We start from the raw sequence: 13576 nt of genomic DNA, 5'->3' as shown, positions 1-13576 counted from the left end.
TCTTGTTAGATTGATTCTCAAGTTCACAAGGTGGTTTTTTTTTTTTCTTTTTTAGGCTATTGTAAATGGGATAGTTTTACTAATTTCTCTTTCAGCAGATTCATGACTGATGAATTATGCAACTAATTTATGGATGTTAATTTTATATCCTGCTACTTTGCTGAATTCATTTATGAGTTCTAGATACTTTTCAGTAGAATTTTTTGGGGTCTTCTTAATACAGAATCATGTCACAGGCAAATAGGGATAGTTTGAGTTCTTTTTCTATTTGTAACCCTTTAATTTTTTTCTTTTGTTTAATGGCTCTAGCTAGAGTTTCGAGGACTGTGTTGAATAGAAGTGGTAAAGAGTGCATCCTTGTCTTGTTGCAGTTTTTAGAGGGAATGCTTTCAATTTTTCCCCATTTAAAATGATGTTGGCCTTGGGTTCAGCATATATAGCTTTTTATAATATTGAGGTATGTTCCTACTATCCATACTATTTGAGTATGAATGTATACTAAATTTTTCCAAATTTTTTTATACATCTCTTGAGATAATCATGTGATTCTCTTCTTTAAGTCTATTGATGTGATGAATTACATTTATTGATTTCTGTATGTTAAACCAGCCTGCATCCCTGGAATTAACCCCACTTGATCATGGTGCCTATCTTTTTAATATGTTTTTTATGCAATTTGCCAGAAATGTATTAAGAATTTTTACATGTATGTTCATCAAGGATATTGATGTGAAGTTTTCTTTCCTTAATGTGTCTTCCTGGTTTTGGTATCAGGGTTTGAAATTGTTTCCTCTTTTGCTATTTCATGGAATAATTTGAGGAGGATGGTGTTAGTTCTTTGTAAAGCAAAATAAATGAAATTAAAAAATCAATAAAAGGAAGCGCCAAAAAATTTAATCAATCAATAAATCAGCCAAGGACCTGAACAGACACCTCTCAGAAGATGATATACAATCAATCAACAAATACATGAAAAAAATGTTAATCATCGCTAGCAATTAGAGACATGCAAATCAAAACTACTCTAAGATTTCATCTCATTCCAGTCTGAATGGCAGCTATTATGAGAACTAACAACAGTAAGTGTTGGTGAGAATGTGGGGAAAAGGTACACTCATACATTGCTGGTGGGACTGAAAATTGGTGTAGCCAATATGGAAAGCAATGTGGAGATTTCTTGGAAAATTGGGAATGGAACCACCATTTGACCCAGCTATCCTCCTCAATCTATACTCAAAGGACTTAAAAAACAGCATACTACAGGGACACAGCCACATCAATGTTTATAGCAGCACAATTCACAATAGTTAAACTGTGGAGCCAACCTAGATGCCCTTCAGTGGATGAATGAATTAAAAAAAAATGTGGCATATATTCACAATGGAATATTACTTAGCAATAGAATAGAATAAAATCATGGCATTTGCAGGTAAATGGATGGAGTTAGATAATAAAGTTAGCCAATCCCCAAAAACCAAATGCCAAATGTTGTCTCTGATATATGGAGGCTGATTCATAGTGGGGTAGGGAGGAGGAGCATGGGAGGAATAGATGAACTCTAGATAGGGCAGAGGGGTGGGAAGGGAAGAGAGAGGGCATGGAGTTAGAAATGATGGTAGAATGTGATAGACATTATTACCCAAAGTACATGTATGAGGACATGAATTGGTGTGAATATACTTTGTATACAACCAGAGATATGAAAAATTGTGCTCTATATGTGTAATAAGAATTGTAATTCATTCATATATAAATAAAAAATAATTAAAATTTAAAAATCAATAAAAGGAATAAAATCAAACTTAAAAGCTTCTTCACAGCAAAGGAAACAATCAAGAGTGTGAAGAGAGAGCCTAGAAAGTGGTGAAAAAAATTTTGCTATTCACACCTCAAATAAGATGTTAATTTCCAGGATACACAAAGAGTCCAAAAAGCTTAACACAAAACGAACTAACAAACAAATAACCCAATCAATGAATGGGTGAAGGAACTAAACAGACACTTATTTAAAAAAAGAAAGAATGGTCAACAAATATATGGAAAAAATGGTTAACATCTCTAGCAATTAGAGAAATGCAAGTTTAAACTATACTGAGATTCTACTTCACTCTAACCAGAATGGCAATTATCAAGAACACAAGTAACAATAAATGTTGGCAAGGATGTGGGGAAGAGGATAGGCTCATACATTGTTTCTGGGACTTCAAATTAGTGCAACCACTCTGGAAATCAGAGTTTTGAGATTCCTCAAATCTAGCAATGGAACCACCATTTAACCCAGTTTTCCCACTCCTTGGTATATGTCCAAAGGAATTTAAACCAGCACACTACAGTGATACAGCAACATCAATGTTTTTAGCAGCACAATTCACAATATTTAAGCTCTGAAATCAACCTAGATGCCCATCAAGGGATGAATGGATAAAGAAATTGTGGTATATACATATATAATGCGATATTATTCATCCACTAAAGAAGAATGACTTTGAGACATGTGCTGGTGAATGGATGTATCTGGAGACTATCATGCTAAGTGAAATAAGCCAGTCCCCAAAAGCAAAGGTAAAATGTTCTCTCTGAGATGTGGATGCTAACCCACAACAGGGGGCAAGGGCAGTGACTAGAAATTCAGTGGATTAGACAAAGGGTAATAAAGGAAAGGGAGGAGGGATAGGAATAGGAAAGACAGTGGAATGAATCTGACACAACTTTCCTATGTCCATGCATGAATACACCACAGTGAATCTCAACATCATGTACATCCACAAGACTTGGATCCTAATTAGAATAAGATATACCCCATGTTTGGAAAAATATATCAAATAGATTCTACTGTCATGCATAACTAAAAAGAACTAACAATAATGCTAAAAAATAAAAAAAAAAAGTTTCGGGTGGTAGACATTCCTCCTATATTAAAAGGAAAGTAGAATTCTTTTAATCAAGAATAGGATATTGAAACAGAATAAAATCTGTACAAATAGACCTTATTAACCTAACTCTTATTGAGACAGGGACTGTGACAAAAGGCTGGGACTATGCAATAAACTACTACCCTTTGCAGGCTTCTCTACCTTTGTGCTGTTTTCAACAGACCTCTTACAAGACCCTGATAAAACCACAGAAACAGCATGTTTGCACAAGATGAAATTGTTACCAAGACAAAACCTAAATAAACTCTCCAGCTTCACTAGTTCATAGTGAACTTAGAAATCACTCATTCTGAAGGTCACACAGCTAGGCAATATATTAGTAGTTTCCCATTAGCTTTGCTGTAGGTAGCACCTCTAATGTGTGAGTTAGGATAATAATGGTTGCCTAGGTTACTTTTCAGCAACCTGAAGCCTGCTTTTACTGAAAACAAAGACCCTTTCCTTGGTCCTGCAGATGTCTGATAAGTGAGTGAAATGGGATGGAAAGGCTTGGCATTTCTGTCTTCATATTTTATTTGTGCCTTTTACCACCTTAACTTTTGGATCAGATTCTGTTCAGCCCTGCATGCAACGGTGATTACCCATTAGAACTGGTCTATGTGTTCTCTTAGCAGCAATAGCTACCCAAACCCCTAAAGTCCTTCAGCCCTATCATAAGGCCCAGATCCAGCCACAAGATCAGTTTGTGTCCACATGATGATGGCACCAGCTGCAAGAGGAACTCAGCAGTTGCTGGGACAAGTTGACCATAACTGTTCAGTGATCTGAGTCCCAGGCAAGAAGAAACATCTTTTACAACTGTACCCTTCTCCAGTAAAAAATTACTAGATCCACCTCACCCCAGCAAATAAAAGCTGACACCCCACTTTTGTTTGGGAAGCAGCCTGGTCTCTCAATCAGTGCTGTGTTCCTTCAGTAGAAGTCCCAATTAAAGCTTTGCACTGGGAACACTTGACTTGATTACATTTCTCCTATCACAAAGTTTAAAGCTCCCTTCTCTGGCATCACTATCTTTCTAGTTACTTTTTTCATTTAACTACCCTTGACCAAAGCCCTTATTATATTCAACAGCTTACTATTCTTTGTATAATTCAATATATAAATTATTGACTTTGCTTTTGTAGGGTCTTCATTTCTTTTTGAGGGCTACAGTGTCATGTAAAACTTGAATTAAATACATTTGTATACTTTTCTCTTTTCAATTTTTCTCAGGTCACTTTAACTCTCAGACCCAGCCAAAAATTGGAAGAGATAAATTTTGCTCCCTCATAGTTTATTTAGCCAAGAAAATTTTTTATATTTAAAAAGTTGAAATTGACATAATAACTGTACATAATTATGGAGAATGGAAGATATTTTGATACATGTATACAAATTTTAATGATCAAACTAGGGTAATGAGCATTTTTATTACCTCAAATATTTATTTCTGTTTCATAGAAACATTAAAAATTCCTTCTTCTACCTTTTTAAAATATGAAATAAATTATTATTATTATTATTATTATTATTATTATTATTATTATTATTTTAACTATGGTCACACTGCTGTGTTGTAGAAAACTAGAACACCTATCTGAATTTTGATATTCATTATCCAACTTCTTTCTATCCCTATTACTATTCCCAACATCGTAGTGACCACTATTTTTCTGTCTACTTCTATGTTATCAATATTTTTAGCTCCCCCAAATGAGTGTGACATGGAGAGAAACAGAATACAGAGTTTGCTTTTTTGCACTTGGCCTATTTCATTTAACATGATGTCCTTCAGATTCATTAATATTGCTACAAAAGACAAAATTTCATCCTCTATTTATGATATATATAATATATATGTAAATATTCATCATATCCATATATATGAAATGCCACATTTTATTAATTCTTCTGTTGATAGACCTTAGTTGATTATATATCTTTAGCCAAGATTCTTAATGATCTCCTTAAATGAACCCGTTAATTCATTTAGTCAAGACATATACCAAATGCTTCCTTAGACAAATCTCTGTGCTGTACCTGGAGTGGCAGAGATGGTCAAGTCCCGTGCTCTGCCTTCATACTAATGAACTCCAGTGGCCTAGGAACCTCTTTGGTCTACACATGGCTCATATTGGAGTTAAGTGTATATGCCAAGGCACAGGCTGGCACCTACCAGGCCAAACCCCATAAGGGTCCTCTTTAGCTGCTCCTGTGGGCCAGAGAAGAAAAGCTGGCCCTCACTCAGGGTCCACTCTGCAATGCTCAAAAGGCTTGATAACAATGCCTGTGATGTAGACATATTACTTTTGGGAGGCAGGGAGATATTATGACTTTTTTTTCTCAGAGGAGGATGCTGAGGCCCAATAAGACCAAACTCAGCCATTAATGGAGCTGGAATTCCATTCCATGCTTTCCTGCCACAGTCACTTCATCTTTATTAGTTTTCAATAAGGTCAATAAATGGATAAAATGGAAAGGCTCAGAGACAAATTAGATCATAAAGATTCAAGTCCTCCTGGGACAGTGCAGTTCACAGCCATATAGTGATGCCAAGAACAATCACACAGCATTCTCCAAGCATCTGTGGCACTGGTGGTAGATAAGGACCTCCTTGCCACTAGAATGTGTCACTCTCCAGGCTGTGAGTAACATTGCCACCCAGGTCCCTGGGAATCTAGATGCTGGGTGACCTGAGCATGCCTAACTCCTTTATCCTGGGCATGGATGGGCACAACAGCAGTGACCACAGCTTCTGCAAAACTTGGGTCTGCAACAATCATTAGATGAGGAAGAAGGACGAGAATTCAAGCATTGCTTCTATGTTCCATTGACTAGAAGATTTGAGAAGGCCCAGACTCAATGCTCTCAGAGATAATTTCTTTTTTTTTTTTTTAAAGAGAGAGCAAGAGAGATAGAGCGATAGAGAGAGAGAATTTTTTTAATGTTTATTTTTTAGTTTTCGGTGGACACAACATCTTTGTTGGTATGTGGTGCTGAGGATCGAACCCGGGCGGCACCCATGCCAGGCGAGCGTGCTACCGCCTGAGCCACATCCCCAGCCCCAGAGATAATTTCTAAGCCAGATTTCTTTGACTTTTTCCCTTGGCAGTAGAAACTAGAGTTCTTGGAGTGATAGTGAAGCAATCAAAGGGACTAGGAATGTTCCTCTTACATGTGATTTTCTTCATTCCTATCTCCATTCCCCTTTCTCCAAGCTGCCAGGAGAACCCCTGGAGAACTTTCTAAGAGGAAGGGAAGTTAGTGTTTGAAGCAAACCTCTTGGCTTTAAACACAATGAACAGTTTTGCATGTGGTAGCTGGGGACAAGGCCAGACACTGTGGTCAGAAAGCAGAAGCTTCCTCCTCAGGCCCTGTGGTCTAGGCCAGGGTCCTCAGGAACAGTTTTGTGAGCCAGGCCCATGTGCTGGGATGACAAGTCTTATGCAGGCTCCTGTTTGGGGATCACAAGTCTAAGGTATTCCACTTGTATATGATCCTCTGTCCCACCAGAATGCCTTTCTGAGGAAAGGGGACAGGTCTTGCCTGATCAACTCTAAGAAAGACCACTTCAGCCTCACAGTTTGTTCTATGGGAGACCAGGGGGTTCTGGCAAGGCTGCATAGAAACAGCATTGACCTAAGAGCCTGCAGAATCTCAGGCAGGGGCCCTGTCCTACTGCAGGGTGGTGACCCACTGGGAGAAGTCAGAAGGCACCATGAAAATGTCAAGTTAGGGACAAAAACCCAAAAGAGGGGTGGGGAGGAATGACTTGGAATAAGATGAGAGAGAAAGGATGCATCTCTTGAAGGGAGTTTCTAGTGGTGGGAGAGCAGTAAACTTCTTCACACACAGCAGCAAGTAAGGGTGGCCTCTAATGGGATGAGAGATCCAATTTCCAGGGCCTTGGGGGCATCTAGAAGAACATGGGATGGGATGGCCCAGAACTGGATGCCTGCAGATCATCTATCCACCCATTCTAGGACCCACATACCCCAAGGATCTGTAGAGGCCTCAACCCTCCTGTGGGCCAAGATGGAGATTCCTGGTCATACTAATAGGAAGGGCAATGAGGTGCACATGTCTAGAGGACCAAGTGAGCTCTGGTGTCTGGAGCTCTGAATTCACATTCCAGTTCCAAAGTGACTGGCCACGTGGCCTGGGCAAACTGCTACACTTTCTGAGACTGCCTCTTCATCTTTCATGTAGAGATTACACCTTGTTAGCAGGACCATTGAGAATTCTAAATGATAAGATGCCTGTATTACCTTTCTACAAGGGCACAGGCCTCTGGCTGTGTGCATCAGAACCATCTGGCTTTGCTCCCCGACTCCAGGAGGTTATACCACTACCTGTGAGTAATAACAACATAGCACAGGCCCTGAACTGTGGTCTATCTGGGTCCACATGGGCCCAGCAGAGCAGCCAGGAGTGCGTAAACTCATGTGCTTAAACTCCTGCCTCAAAACCTGGAGAGAATTCTTGTGAGGGTCGAGAAGTGGCTGTGAGGACACAGGAGAACCAGAGGCATTTTGCTCTGCAAGCAGAGCAGAGGGAAGTCAGAGTGTGGTCAGGACTAAACAGTGGCTGCCAAGAGGTCTGGATCCTGTCCCAGGGCAACTGCTGCAGGGGAAGTGGCTTTCCTGTGGCTCTCAGGGGCAGGAGGGGGTGGTGGATATCCCAATGTAATAGAGGACAACCGTTCTAAAGTAACAGGTATCAAGAGGACCTGAGGGTGCAGTTATCTAGCAGAGAACCCTGAAGTAGTTGCACCTGGGATGATATCATTGAAAAGTCTTACAAGGATTCAATCTGCCATCTGACTGGGTTATCCATAGGAAAAGCAGGTCAGGACCACACTGTGACTTGTCTCTGGCCAGCCCAGAGGCTTTTTTGGCCTGGTCTTGGACATACCAGGAGATGAACAGGGCCTCAGAGATTCAGCCAGGACCAACTCTGGAAGTCTTAGGGGTCAAAGCCAGGTGGCTGTAGCTCTAGCATCCCAGGGGGCAGTTACTAGAAGTGTCACAGACAACAGAGAAAATCATCCCTCTAGAAAGATACCAAGGTCACATAGCAAAATAAGGCCTTAGGAAGTTATGTAGAACCACCAGATGTGCTGAACTTACTTCCTCCTCTCTGAGGGCCAGAAATGCTATGATGATGCTTTATTTGTTGTTCATGTGCTGTAACACACAGAATTCTGCATGGTGGACACTATAAGCATCAATTAGCACACAATGGGCACTCAATGAATGCTGTAGATGTGAATAGCTAAGTGAGTATCATTTCATTTTATAGATGGACACAGATGTCAGAGAGGTGAGGCCACTACACTGCTAGTGAGCTCCTGTGGCTCCATGATTAGCATGCACACCTACAATGAGTGGTAGCCTACAATGAGTTACTCCCACTGGTCCTCACAGACATGTCTTTAAAGAAGGCCTGACTTGGAAATCAAAGACTCAGCATTGAGCCCTGGTTCATCCATTCCACAGTATGAAGGAAGGCCAAAGGTGAGAGGACACAGAGACTTTCCTAAGAAAGTGTTTGAGCAGCTATTTGGAGCTGGTCAGATTCAGAGGTGAGTTAAGTGGAGAGGAGAAGTGGACAGAGCATTTCAGATACAGGAAACTGGGAGAGAAATATTCCTAAGGCAGGGAATTTGCATGCAGAGGGAGGAAGACTGAGACACAGAGTTTCTGCAGAGGGAGGTAGATGGTACAGTGGTTGAGATGCTAAAGAGACACGAGGAACCTATAAATTCACTAGCCTCAGGTCAGGAAGTCCAATTGGCTGATATTAGTAGTTCTTTTCAACTCTGTATTTGGTATATGATTTTAAGGCTTTTGAATATAATCATACTTTGCTTAATGACAGGGATATGTTCTGAGAAATCATTATGAGGCAATTTTGTCATTGTGCATCAATTATAGTGTGTACGTACATAAACCTATATGGTATAGCTTACTACATGCCTAGGCTATATGGCATAGCCTATTGCTCCTAGATTAGAAACCTGTACAGCACATAACTGTATTCAATACCGTAGGCCCTGTAACACAATGACAAGTATTCATGCATCTAAACATCTAAACATACCAAAAACGCCAGGCAATCGCAAATTTTCAGCTCCATTGTATAATCTTATGGGACCACTATAAAATATGCAGCCGTTGTTGACCAAAACATCATTATGTGGTGCACGACTGTATTTCAGTGAAGTGTTAGTTGATCAGTTTCCACTTGAGCTATCTTTCAGCATTTTAAGAAAGGTCATTCATTAATTCATTTGTCTCTACTTCAGATCTCAGCTGTTGCTAGGTGGGATGGGGAAAAGGATCTCCCTGCTGGAGAAAGGACGTGGCTCACCAGGACTGCACATTTTGGAGGGGGACTGATGAGAGGCTGGTGGGGGGAGACTCTGTGGAACAGAGAGGAAAGAATACTGGGAGAAGACAAAAGAGAGACTGGGACAAAGCGAAAGGGAGACCAGGAGAAAGAGATCAGGAGATCAAAGGGCTGAGAGGGGGTGGAAGGGACAATGGGTGGGAAGACTTAGAGCTGAAGGAGAGAAAATGTGGAGCAGAGAGCTGGGAATTGAGGGAGCAGAGAGGGGCCTTCTAGGGGAAGCAGAATACAAGGAGGAAAGGAGATATTGGAGCAGAAAAGAAGGAAGAGTTGTAGGATGGAGGTAGGAAATGGGGCCTTTGAGGGAACAGGTAGCCCAAGAAGAAGAGGCAGAATGTAGGGAAGAAATGGGGCAGACAGGAAGTATGGGGACATGAAGAAAGAGAATTACATGAAAGAAATGTTTTTCTCTACTAACATATTCTTCTTGAGAAGGAGGTACTCTAGAATTTATTCTTAATGAATATAAGAATATTTACTGAATTTATTTAAGAATATATCATTAATAATTTAAATTTTCTGAATATATTAAAAAATCATACATTAAACCTCATCCTATAGCCCTTAGCTTTGTGTGTGTGTGTGTGTGTGTGTGTGTGTGTGTGTGTGTGTTTGCTGGGAACTAAACCCAGTGCCTTTAGCATGCTAGGCCAGCACTCTCCCACAGAGCTACACTCCCTACCCTCTGATGTCATTGAAAGTACTACAGTAGAGTGAAATGGGCCAACTAAATTTCTCTAGTAATCTTCAGAATGTTAAGGTCATCCCATTTGAGTTAAATTACTTTAAGTTTACAGAGTTAAAGACACAATCAATTTTTCACTTTTGCCAAGGGGCTGGCTAACCCCTAGGAACAAGGTCATTTGGTGTCACCCCAGCTTTGTCCAGCAGACAGCGGGGAATAAATGAAGATATGATGCTTATAGGAGAATTCTACCTGAGAAAGACTCCATTCCTGGTCTTGAGATGAATCACCATCTGATGACAATAATCAGAAATTTGTAACTCAGTTTATTGAAAAAAATAAACGATCAGTCCTGTCCATTACTGGACTGAATGTGCATTAGGGGAGGGGATTGTTGACCTGCTACAACTTGGAAATGGTCAAATTGGAAATTATTGAATTGGTTGTGTGGAAATATTATTATTATTATTATTATTATTATTATTATTATTATTAATTGTAACCACTGCAACACTTTTCCAAGTAAAATGGAATAGCCTTATATTTTTAGTAAGTACTTCTGCTAAGGTTTCTTTTCTACCTTTACACAAAAGGGACAGCTGTCTTTAAAGATATACTGCCTAGAGAATGAGGAAGCAGTTCTGGGCTGTGCAAGATAAAGTATGAAGTAATTTTGCATCAACAGGAACTTTCTCAAAATCTGATTTTTTTCAAAGGACCTTTCTCACCCAGCTGGTTCCTGATAGTGAGCTGCCCCTCTTGACAGCTGCTCTCAATCCAATGGAAATGTGGCATGCAAATCTCTCCTGAAATTTGCCTCTGGAATTTTCACTGAGGTGTTCAATCACAATGCCATTTGAATGACTTCTCAGGATAGAAAGTCAAAACAGAGGGAAATAATGATCAGAGCTGCACTCTCACCTTTTGCCAAGGACTACATGATGGTCTGTCACTGTGTCTTCTCCTGGGAGGAAACACACATGGGTTGTATAAACTATGCTGCAGAGCCTATGCTCTGAAGGCCTTGTGCTTCTAGAATCTTGCAGCGTGTAGAGAATGGGGTCCACTGTATTTCACTTATAAAGGGGAAGTAATCTGTTCTCTGTTTTCCTGCCCCAGGGCGGATCCATGATATAATGGAGACAAATGAAGGTGCTTCAGAGATGGCAAAGGATGCCAACAATCCAAATGGATGACACATTAACTCCACTGCATCATGATCCTCAGGGCCAGTTCCTTGACTGGGAACCAAGCAACAGAAGTTCTCACACTCAACATCTGAATTTCTGTGAAGGGAGCTCAAGCCAGGTTAAAAGTGTGCTAAACTTAGCTAAGTGCCAAGTCAGGTTACAGCATGTTTCTGAGGCTGCAGGATAGGAATTCAGCCCACTTGGGTTTTGGAGTCCAGAAAAAGAGTAGACTTATTTTCTTACTTATGTTCTGCAAGCCAGAACAGTGTGACATTTATTCAAAAAGCATTCAAGTGAAACATGAAAATTACAAATTGTGTCTGTTGTAAATAGTTCTGACAAGTTTCATGTGGGTTGACCTAATAAACTATATGGTGAGAAAGCAACTTGATAAAGTCTCAATCTTTTTGGTTGTGGGATAGTGGAAGGAAATGTGGTTTTCCTATGCATTTGCAGTATGTCTGGAACTATTATCAGTTATTTGCTGAGCACTTCCTATGCACCAGGTGCTAGATGAGGCACTGAAAACTGTGACTTACCCATGCTCACCAGAGAAAGCCATGGAATGAAATCCACACCCCAGTCAGCATCAGGAGTTTGCTGCTAAATGAGGTCACCTGTGCATGGCTTCTCACAGTGTCTGGCATCATAGACTAGAGGTTCAATAAATGTGGGCTGCTTTTGCTCCTCAAATTCCCAGGTTCCAGGGAACCTCTACCAAAGAGGAAGAAATGAAGGGAAGCCCTTTTCCTCTTCTATGTATCTAAAGGGTTCTCTGGTATACTTTTACCAGAAGTGGCAAGTACCCCTATGTCTCTCAAAGGTCTCTCCTCACCTGAGTTTGCTTTATTCTTACCTGTAAACTCTGAAGCTGTCTTGATGTAAAAGACACTTGTGAAAGCCACTCTCAGCCACCAGGTGGGACCATGACTCATAGACCAGACAGAAGCCAACCTATTTTACAGTTGGCCTAAGTGAGGTCCACAGGGAGGTCAGAGGATCAAACTAGTGGTCAAGCCAAGGTTGGACTAGGGCCTCTGAACTCCCTGATTTGCACCTTCTTCCCACAGCTCATGTCTGTCTGAGATGGTGTCTGTGCTTCACAGCAAGACAAAGGACTTAAAGAATCTTTAAGGACCTCTCTCATCCCCTTTGCTAGCACTTCTAAGAAGCAAGGGCAAAAGAAATACCGGCTACGACACTTGCCCAAAGAAGGGGCTCAGAGCTCCATTTCGTAAAATGGGGAGGAAACATTGTTCCTTTCCCCAGGGAAGAAGCAAGGGCACCCTGCAGAGGGCACACAGATAACTCAAGGTCCCCTACCAGATCCCTATGGCTAGGAAATTCAGGACGCTCCCTCACCACAGTCCAGCTCACACTGACAAGGACTCAGGTGCCCCCAAGCCTAGACCTGGCTGCCGCCACTGCTGAATCCTGAAGGCGCCCCCAGCCATATCCCAACTGCCCTGACGGTCCTTGTAGTAGACTGGAGGTGGTCCCTAGTCCCACTTCCAGTCTACTACATCCCAATCTAGGCCAGCCCTCCCTGCCCTGCCCTGTTTGCCGGGACTGGCCCTCAGGCCCGCCCCTCCTCCCGCGTCCAGGTCTCTGCTGCACAGAGGCAGCCCCGCGCTCCCCTGCCCCAGCCGCGCGCGTCCTCACCGCGCCCCGCTCGAAGTCGTTGTAGAAAGCCTTGTCCAGCAGGTGCTTCTCGCTGCAGCCCGTGGAGCCCACGAGGCTGAGGTATATGTAGTCGTCGGTACCGGCGAACCATTGGCTACCAGTGGCCACGGTGACCGTGTAGGAGGGCATGGTTGCAGGCTGTGAGCACCGCTGGCAGTGGGCTCAGGGGACGCGGGTAACTTCCGCAGGGCTGTCGGCGCCCGTCTGTACCTGGCGGTGCCACGTCTGTGGCTTCGGTTAGCAGAGAGCAGCAGTCGCCGGGTCCCGCCCCCTGGTCCCAGCCCCGCCTCTAACAATAGCCCCCGCGTTCGCCCACTTATTACCCCCCTGTGCGGTCCTGTGGTGCTGGCAGTGTCTGATTGCTAGTTTCTAACTGGAGAGGGGTCATCCATTCCTACTACTCGCCTCCGCAAGGTAGACGCATGTTCTAACAGCTACGGAAGGGAGACTATTAGGTGCCACCCGCTCATTCATTCAGTTTCTTATCGTTTCCACGCTTCACCCTTCCTTCCCTGCCTCTGCTTCCCTTAATGTCGTGGTCCCTGAAATCAATGGAGTTGGGCTCCCAGGATCCCTAGAGAACGAGCCATAGTCCCTCCCCTTACCAAGTTCCCAGTGTGAGTCGGGGGCGTCAGGACTGGGGCTGTTACTCATGCAGTGGTGACTTAGATCAGAGGTGCTCTGCAAGTCCCCAG

General features: G+C 42.2%; 1 protein-coding gene across 1 annotated transcript in view; it reads right to left on the bottom strand.

Moving 5' to 3' along the window:
- The window catches only part of ALOX5 (arachidonate 5-lipoxygenase), a 60662-nt gene extending 47324 nt beyond the window's left edge, over positions 1-13338 (bottom strand). Inside the window, exon 1 of the mRNA XM_081267018.1 lies at positions 12861-13338. Within this exon, the coding sequence (XP_081123144.1) occupies positions 12861-13010 (150 nt within the window). The 5' untranslated portion in view covers positions 13011-13338. The remainder of the gene's footprint in view (positions 1-12860) is intronic.
- Positions 13339-13576: the final 238 nt, after the last annotated feature.

This window comes from Spermophilus citellus (assembly GCF_964194105.1).
Source record: "Spermophilus citellus genome assembly, chromosome: 15".
In the NCBI taxonomy this organism is placed as follows: domain Eukaryota; kingdom Metazoa; phylum Chordata; class Mammalia; order Rodentia; family Sciuridae; genus Spermophilus; species Spermophilus citellus.
This window is presented reverse-complemented; position numbering and strand designations above follow the sequence as displayed.